Source organism: Apaloderma vittatum, unplaced genomic scaffold, assembly GCF_000703405.1.
Source record: "Apaloderma vittatum isolate BGI_N311 unplaced genomic scaffold, ASM70340v1 scaffold15726, whole genome shotgun sequence".
In the NCBI taxonomy this organism is placed as follows: domain Eukaryota; kingdom Metazoa; phylum Chordata; class Aves; order Trogoniformes; family Trogonidae; genus Apaloderma; species Apaloderma vittatum.
This window is the reverse complement of record NW_009722413.1, coordinates 14,729-24,342: the sequence shown is the minus strand read 5'-3', so window position 1 is coordinate 24,342 and position 9,614 is coordinate 14,729. Positions and strand designations below refer to the sequence as shown.

Sequence of the window (9,614 nt, the reverse complement as noted above, 5' to 3'; positions counted from 1 at the left end):
ATGGACCCAGCACAGCCAGCCACCGGGAAGCCCTGCGACAGCTGACCTGACATACTTGCCTTGTACAGCTGCATTAGAGCCAGGTGTCAGTGATGCAAAAATGGCCCTTGAAGCTGTGGCTAAGGCCAGTTTTCCAGAAAAGGCATCACTGACAAGATGGAGTTGGTCAAGCCAGTGGTTCTGAGTGCCGGTCTGAGGGGTGCATGTCAGATGCAATGTGTTGCACATACATAGTGCAGTAAACATAGCTTGGTGCCAGGCCATTTTTTACGTCGATAAAAACGGGCTTAGTAGGCTCTTTGTTAGATTTTAGTTTTGATATTACGGTATCTGCTGTGGTCCTGGCACATATATTACTGCTGAAGTCAAAGTTTATTCTTAGGTAGCACTGATATCGAACTGTAAGCAGGACAGTGCACATGGATTTATAGGTGGAGTGTGTGAGTGATGGTGAGTTTGGTTTCTGGATATATCTTCAGAATTTGTCTTTATGGTTACTGCTTTTAGCACAGAAGACAGCAACGATGTAAAATGTGCGCGTTCAATAACTTTGTCTTGTTTTCCCCCCCTGTCTCCCCTCCTGTATTTTAGCATATGTTCCTGAGGAGGAATTGAAAGCAGCAGAAATAGATGAAGACAGCGTGGAAGATGATGGGCTGTCTCTGGACATCCAGGAGAATGAATATTTGTGCAATGAAGAAGCAGAGATCAAAGAGGCTCAAAGCTACCAGAACTCCCCAGTCAGCACTGCAACTAATCAGGATGCAGGCTATGGTTCGCCGTTTAGTGAAAACAGCGATCAGCTGGCCCATTTCAAAAGCACTTCCTCTAAAGAAGAGAAAGAGGATCCTCAGTGCACAGACAATGTTTCCTATCCACAGGACAGCTTGGCACAAATAAAAGCTGTGTATGCAAATTTGCTTTCAGAGACTTGCTGGTCCAGTTTAGCTCTGGACTTAAAGAAATCCAACCCAACCACCAGCAGCAACGGAATCAGCCAGAATGAAAACACTACCAGTACTGACACCAATGCCAATTCCCAGAGTACTAGTACTACCAGTACCAACACTAGCACCAGTACAACTACCAGTAATACTAGTAACAGTAATAGTAACAGTGGTGGCTCAGGTTATGACTGGCACCAAGCTGCATTAGCTAAAACTTTGCAGCAGACCTCATCGTACGGACTTCTCCCAGAGCCTAGTCTTTTCAGCACAGTACAGCTTTACCGGCAAAACAATAAACTTTATGGGTCTGTGTTCACCGGTGCTAGCAAGTTCCGATGCAAAGACTGCAGTGCAGCCTATGACACACTGGTGGAGCTAACAGTGCACATGAATGAAACTGGACATTACCGTGACGACAACAGAGATAAAGAAGCTGATAAGACCAAACGGTGGTCAAAGCCTAGAAAACGATCTCTTATGGAAATGGAAGGCAAAGAGGATGCCCAGAAAGTGCTGAAGTGCATGTACTGTGGGCATTCATTCGAGTCTTTGCAAGACCTCAGCGTCCATATGATAAAAACAAAGCATTACCAGAAAGTGCCTCTGAAGGAGCCAGTACCAGCCATCACTAAATTGGTCCCTTCTACCAAAAAGCGAGCACTTCAGGACTTGGCTTCCCCTTGTTCACCTGAGCCAACAGGGATCACTGCAGAAGCTTCACTGGGTGAGTCTGCAAAGGATCAGAAAACTGCCAACCCCTATGTTACTCCAAACAACCGCTATGGCTATCAAAATGGTGCTAGCTACACTTGGCAGTTTGAGGCACGCAAAGCCCAAATACTGAAATGCATGGAATGTGGCAGTTCCCATGACACTTTGCAGCAGCTCACTGCTCACATGATGGTCACTGGTCACTTCTTGAAGGTGACCAATTCTGCTTCCAAAAAAGGCAAACAGCTGGTATTGGACCCTGTGGTGGAGGAGAAGATACAGTCTATACCTCTTCCACCCACCACCCACACAAGGCTGCCGGCCTCCAATATTAAAAAGCAGCCTGATTCCCCGGCGGGCTCCACAAACTCGGAGGAAAAGAAAGACCTAGAGAAGGAAAAGGTGGTGGTCAGTGAAACAGAAAAAAAGATTAAGGAAGAGAATGAGGACTCTACGGAGAAATTCGAGCCAACAGCTGTGTATCAGTACCTCAGAGAGGAGGACCTCGATGATAGTCCTAAAGGCGGAATAGACATATTGAAATCCCTGGAGAACACGGTGACAACAGCTATTAGCAAAGCTCAGAACGGAGCCCCTTCCTGGGGAGGATATCCCAGTATTCATGCAGCTTACCAGCTCCCAGGAACCGTCAAACCCCTTCAGCCTGCGGTGCAGAGCGTTCAAATGCAGCCGTCTTACGCGAGCAGTGTGAAATCGCTGTCGTCAGAACACAATGCGCTCATCCATTCCCCAGGCAGTCTCACGCCCCCACCTCACAAGAGCAATGTATCTGCCATGGAGGAACTAGTGGAGAAAGTTACTGGTAAAATCAATGTGAAGAAGGAAGAAAAGCCTTTGGAGAAGGAGAAGAGTTCTCCAGTCAAACCCATGTCACCTGCTGCTAAGGAAAACAAGGACTTCCCGAAAACAGAGGAAATAAATAGCAAACAGCAGCAGAAGAAAAGCTCTGAGCCGGAAGTTCAGAAGGTCAAAAAGGATAGTCTAGCAGAAGCACATACGCCAAATGGTACAGAGCCACTTAAGACGAAGGTTGCAAATGGCTGTAACAACTTGGGAATCATCACAGATCATTCGCCTGAGCCATCCTTCATCAATCCGTTGAGCGCTTTACAGTCCATTATGAATACCCACTTAGGCAAAATTTCTAAGCCGGTAAGCCCCTCTCTGGACCCTCTGGCCATGCTGTACAAAATTAGCAACAGCATGTTGGACAAACCCATTTACCCAACCGCTCCAGTCAAGCAGGCTGATGCTATTGACCGGTATTACTATGAGAACAGCGATCAACCTATTGATTTAACCAAGTCCAAAAACAAACCTCTTGTTTCCAGTGTGGCTGACTCTGCCTCATCCCCGCTGAGGGAGAGTGCCCTGCTGGATATTTCCGATATGGTGAAGAACCTCACAGGGCGTTTGACACCCAAGTCTTCAACTCCGTCTACTGTGTCAGAGAAGTCTGATGCTGATGGGAGCAGTTTTGAGGAAGCTCTGGACGAACTGTCTCCAGTACACAAGAGGAAGGGCAGACAGTCCAACTGGAACCCTCAGCATCTTCTGATCCTTCAAGCCCAGTTTGCTTCTAGCTTGAGGGAGACCCCAGAAGGCAAATACATTATGTCGGACCTAGGTCCACAAGAGCGGGTACACATCTCTAAGTTTACTGGTCTTTCCATGACCACAATTAGCCACTGGCTGGCCAATGTGAAGTATCAGTTAAGGAGGACAGGTGGAACTAAATTTTTAAAGAACTTGGACACAGGACATCCTGTTTTCTTTTGCAATGATTGTGCCTCTCAGTTTAGGACTGCTTCTACATATATAAATCACTTAGAGACACACCTAGGGTTTAGTTTGAAGGATCTGTCAAAGTTGCCACTTAATCAGATTCAAGAACAGCAGAATGTTTCAAAAGTCCTCACAAACAAGACTTTGGGCTCACTTGGAATTGCCGAGGAGGACTTAGGCTCCACATTCCAGTGTAAGCTCTGTAACCGAACTTTTGCAAGCAAGCATGCAGTCAAACTGCACCTTAGTAAAACACACGGCAAGTCCCCAGAGGACCATCTGATCTATGTAACTGAGTTAGAAAAACAATAGCGTCCAGGTAAGCAGCCAGGTATGCAAGTGACCACAGGAACATTGCACTAAACTTCTTCATAGTACTGCACTAGGCCTGACCTGAGCCTCTGAAATCAGTCTTACTTTTGTTGCTGAACTGCCTATCTGGACCTTGGTTTTTCTTACACTTATTTTGTAGTTATATTTATATGCTCTTTGTCTGATCTGTGCATGGTTATTTTTTGTTTCTGTTTTTATTTTTTTGTGAGTCACAGTCTGACCTTTGTTTTCAACATCTGTCCTTGATGTTAAGCTATCTTTTGTACAATATAGTGGGAAACACTATTGAGAGACATTAATTTAGCCATAAAGAAAGACACAAAGAACAATGATAAAGAGACATCCTAAAATTACAAAGTTGCCATGACAATAAAGGTCACAGAACCTGGTAGTGTCAAGTTTTAACCCTCTGAGAACTGTAATAGCATTTCTGTGCCTTTCCCAGTGACTAAATAAGTAAAAATGAAACAAAACAAAAGGCTTAAAGATGTTTAATTCAAAAAAAAGCTGTGTCGGAAGCAGAACTTTTTTTTTTAAATGAATGAGCTTCTTTTTTTTTTTAATGCAGAACTGGTTTGTGAAGAAATTGTGCATGCAGTCCTTGGAAGAAGGAGAGCTGTGTAGTACTCAAGGGGTTAGGAAGCCACAACTGTATAAGTTAAATAATAATAATTAAAAAAAAGCAAACCAAGTTGCCACTATGCCCAAACCCTCTGGATGCTGAGAATTGCCACTTTTTGGCAAAAAAAAAGTAAAAAAAAATTAAAAAAAAAGTATGCAAGCTGTTATTTAAAACAAGTGTAAAAAATGCTCTTTTATTTTCTTTCTTTTCCTTTTTTTTTTTTTTCCTGTAAAATACTGCAGTTTATAGTTATTTACAAATGTTAAGCTTTGGTACAAGCTGACCTTTCTATAGTGTGCTGCATTGGTAAATGAAAACAAAAAAATGGGGCAAATGTTGGATTCTGTTCCTTGTAAATTGCCAGCATCAGCTTAAAAAAATACATGTTACATATCGTACCATTTTAAACTGTTCAACTTTCTTTGTACCTTCTGGCTGTATGCTTTCTCTTTTAACTTTTTATATTGTCATTTTATATTCGATTTCTGTGTATATAATGTAAAACCACACTTTTTGAATAAAATTTAGTTCCTGCAGCTTGATATAAATAGAGGAATTTTACTGGCACCTGCATCTTTCCAGATGCATGTACTTAAAGGAACTATCTGACAAAAAAATTAAATAAATAAAACTAAAGCAAGCAATGCACTATGAATTATACATTTTGATGTTTTATCATTAATATTGTACAGTACATTTTGGTTCACACAATTAAATCCACTGTTTTCTCAAGTGTAAAATAAACCCACATGCAGTTCTTGATTTACATACATTGTCATGTCGTCATTATATTGCCTTTGAGGTGTTATTCCAGCAATAAGAGGCATCGTTTATATAATCAGCTGGCAAAGATCTATTTGAAATCATCTCCCGTGATCTGTACGCCGACGTGTTTCATTCGAAGCTCTCTTAAAAGGGATCTGCGGTAGGTACGTGCTGTGAAAGGTACAGAACTAGTGGGGCACCATCAATTGGCGACGGCTGTTCTGCTCATCACTGAAGTACAAGAAGGGCCGCAAAGGTTTTGGCCCAGTTAATTTTCCTGTATGTCAGTGCTCGTAGTGATTTTGTGTGTGTGTGTGTGTGTGTGTGTGTGTGTGTTCGAAGATTGTCTCCTCCCTTCCTTCTCAGGGAAAACACCTCTTGATTTCAACAGTGGCACAGTAAGAGGCTGTGGCTTCTGCCCCTGTGCTCTATTGAATGCGACGGTACTTGCTATTCTGGCAGCGGTGGAGACCTCTGAGGCTTTGACACTGGTTCTTACTTACAGTACAAGAAGGCAGACCTATGTTTCTCTGTACTTTTTAAATATTGCATTTTGAGGTAAGCTGAGTGCTATCATATCAGGTGTTTCCCTTAATCTTTATTTCTGTTCTGTTGAATGCAGATGTCATTTAGAATGTAAAAGAGAGCTGTCAGAGCCTTCACTACTCTATCTCCTGGGTGCTTTGACAGTTACAGTGTATGAAAGCCTGGGATCTGCTATCCATTACAGTTTTTGGAGGGGCTATTAAATATGAGGACCAAGAGGGGTTTGCTTTCACGTGGTATTAGTAATACTCTTGTTATATATATATATGTATACTTCTGTGCACGTATGTGTATTTCTCCTCCTTCTTTTCAGTTCTTCTGGAAGGAATTCAAATATAAGACCTTTGCTTCCAAGTACAGCACAGTTCTACATTTAATCTTTACTTCAGTTACAACCCTGGAAATATCCGTGCATTGTTCTGTTTTCTGCAAGAGCCTCGGAGGTCCGGATCAGTTACATGTAAAATAGTATTTCTAAGTAGGAAAGTGCAGGAAAGTGCCATGATTTTTTTTCTTTTTAAATGTCCCTTACTTTCTTTGCTGCTAACTACCTATGTCCTTCAGGGGATCTAGCCATTTAGACATTTCAGTTCAATTACTGGATGATTATGTACTTTGGGCCCAAGGGGTGGTGAGGAAGAATAACAGCCAGGGCTACAGCTGTAACATTGAGTCTTTAAATAATAACCCTTTGAAGTTTTGTTTACTTTACCACAGGCCTGCAAATATGTGATTATAGAATATGCTGTATTACATTGCGGTACTGGGTGAAAAGGTTGAAAGGGGGAAATAATAGCTCTAAAGTGGGTTTGAATCTAATGTAAATCCATTAAAACTCATTTTGAAACACGGCATGTAAAGTGAGTTCTCAACACCAGGTGACTCCCTCGAGAGGTGTTTATGACATTGCTAAATCCATTGAGTTCTGATAGCTTCAGAATTGGACAATCACTCATCATCTGTGCCAGTGTCTGAAGAACGTCCATTTAGAGTAAACTAGCAGCTCTACCTGGTGACTATGCTGATGTAGCACTTTCTAAGACTGAAATATGAAGTGGATGAAAATCTGAGGGCTGTAACATTTCATTTGCTTAACCAAATAAAGCATAGCAACAGTATGATCTTTATCCTTTGGATTTTTGCCACTTTTGTTTGAATATTATATTTCAGAAAATTTTCCTTTAAAAAAATGTTTGCACCATTGAAAACTGCATTATTATTTTCCTCAGAATTAGTTTGCAGACTTGTTTCTTTTTTATTTTGATAAGATTTCAACAAAAGTAAGTTTGTGCTATTCTACTAGTAGCCACTAAAGCTACTACATGGAAGAGAACACACAGCCTTTCAGGACTGGTCTTGAAGAAATAAGATGCAAGAGTCTTAACCTCATAGTAGTACCTATTTTGTGTTGTGTTTTATATCTGTTACGTCTCTTTTGTTTCAGAGTTGTATAAAGCTATTTTAATTTCAGCATTATATTGCTGATGTTTACATATCTGCTTGTACCTGTTCTCAGAGGGGAGGATCTTTGTGTATTTCACAGGTTTGATTTCTCCTTCTGTGCGCTTCTCTGTGTTGCTGTTTTGAAGCTGATGCAAACCACTGCAAATTTGAGAGGTCTGTGTACTGATGGCATTTGTCCTGAATGCAAGGACTTTTTTTACTTTTTTTTAATGGCATTTGGTGGAGTATTCACTAATGTCTTCTGCATCATAACTTTGTTACGGCTTTCTCTGGGTAGTTATGCTGGTAATAATGACACCAAGCATAATCTGTCCTTACCATAGAGGCCACTAGAATGCAATTGCAATTAAGTATAAAGGTATAAAAATACACACATTATCCTGCATTAGACTAATCAAGGCACACTCCATCAGCTTATGCCTGCAATTTCTAAAGCTATCTCAAATTTAAGCATGTGATATTCTTTAAATAATATTGCAGGGGTCCTGATTAGAGCACCTCCAAAGAGAGGCCAGTTTCCATGTGGAGTGTTCTTGCAGCTCTGTAGGTGTCGGTCTCCTGGCTGATGCAGTATTGAGCGACTCTCCCAGCATGAAAGTAGCAGGAAGTGGGATTTCACCATCTGTTCACTAAAATTTAAAAGCAGGGTCCCTTTCTGTCCATATATGAGAATAGAATGCTAACCGCAATTTCCTGGCCAGATACTAATCTAGATAATATGATTCTTCCAAATTTTCATTTTCCCTGCTGTTCTGATTGAGTTTCTTCTCATATTATTTCTTGTGGCTTTGCATAGTTTCTCTTCATCACCACCTATAGTTGCCTTCATCCTACACGTAGATGGAGTGGCCACATTTTGAGACGAAAGATGCTGTTCTAAGTAAAAGGTGATATTTAGCTCAGGGAAAATATCAAAACGCAAAACTGAGTGTGATGTAAAAAATGAGAACATTTTACAAGTATATTTAGATGATGCAGGTTACCTGAGGTTAGTATCATTTATGAAACATTTACCCAGTATCTTCGGTAGCTTTGTTTTTTTTGACTAGTGATGTAGCAAAACTGATTTTAGAATAGTTTAGAACCAAGAGGTCAGAACTGCAAATGCTGATACGTGGCTGATGGACCTGGTTATTTTCAGAACACCAATGTTAACGTAGGTGATGATTATAGTTGCTGAGATAGAGAAGCTCCAGTGACTCTTTTGTGAGGATCAGTTTTTTTACACTCATCTCTTCACTCCTGTTCAGTGACCTGCTGAATCAGGGTCAGCATGATCAAAATATGTCTAGGAAGTTTTTATCCTAACTACTGTAGTTGTTACCTCTGTTTTTTTCCCTTTCCTGTGAAAAAAACAAAGTTCAAATTTGATTAGTGATGGCCAGCTTGTCAGGATTTTTATAGGTTTTATTTCTGGATAAACTTCTTCATGTAAAAAATGTGGGGGAGGCTTAACTGTTAAAGTTATTCGTTATTGACACATTGTTTGGGGCAAAACTAAATTGTTCAGGGCACTAAATTGTTCAGGGCACAATGGATTGACCATCAGTAAAGCATAATTCTGAGCAAATTTAACACAGTTACAGTGTACTGTGCTTCTGTCCAGAGTGGTTGTGTCATGGTTGTCTGAAGATGAAGGTTAAAGCCTGACAGGTTCCTGATCAGGCTTGTCAGATGTAGGACATGTACAGCTAAATGCCATGTGGTCACTTGGGGAAGGAGAGTTGGAGTGGTGTTGCCTGCAACTAATCTGCTCTTATAGGAGTCCAGAGCTGATTTATTTGCTCAGAACAGTGTACATTAGGAAACCTTAAGGACTGATGGGACGTATTAGGCAAATATAGGCCAACCTTCAGGGTCACGCAGGTGGAAGATTTCTCTCTTGATATGCACAACAACTTGTTTAAAACATTCTCTGTAGAGTGTGTACAAGCTGAAGTTTGTATTAGAGCTTGTCTGTGAAGCAGCAAACTGGAGTGGTACCCACAGTTCCTACCCAAAAGATGACATATGTGATGGTGGAATCTAGAAAGCAGCAGGCTAATAATCATGTAGTCAGAAATAGTGCCCAAAGCTCCTGACCAGCAGGTAGAGGTCTAGCCACTAGGGCATGCTCTCAGGCACAGTTCCTTGCTCTCCGGAAAGTTTATATTTAGAATAAGTAATTGAGTTCAGCCCATTATAATCTGGGATGGAAGATCCAATAGCTAAGAGCAAGCAGTTTCTTTCAAGTCATTTCACTAGTGGACTGATGGGTGCTCAGTCTGGAAAAATGCATTAACCCGCCAGCTGACACTTCAGTTCCGTCATATCATTACTGTGTATCGCCAGGCTCAGGATCCCTTCACCTCTTGACATTCCTGTCAGAGGAGTTCGGACACTCAAGCCTGCATAGTGCTGAGGTCAAATATTGGTCCTGC

At 41.3% G+C, this 9,614-nt stretch overlaps 1 protein-coding gene across 1 annotated transcript; it reads left to right on the top strand.

Annotated features, from left to right (window-relative positions):
* Window positions 1-591: 591 nt before the first annotated feature.
* Window positions 592-4,501, top strand: TSHZ1 (teashirt zinc finger homeobox 1; the record flags this gene model as incomplete). Its single annotated transcript, XM_009871775.1, has 2 exons — window positions 592-1,044; window positions 1,147-4,501. Coding segments are annotated over 2 exons (3,083 nt in total), but the record flags the coding sequence as incomplete, so codon positions are not given.
* Window positions 4,502-9,614: the final 5,113 nt, after the last annotated feature.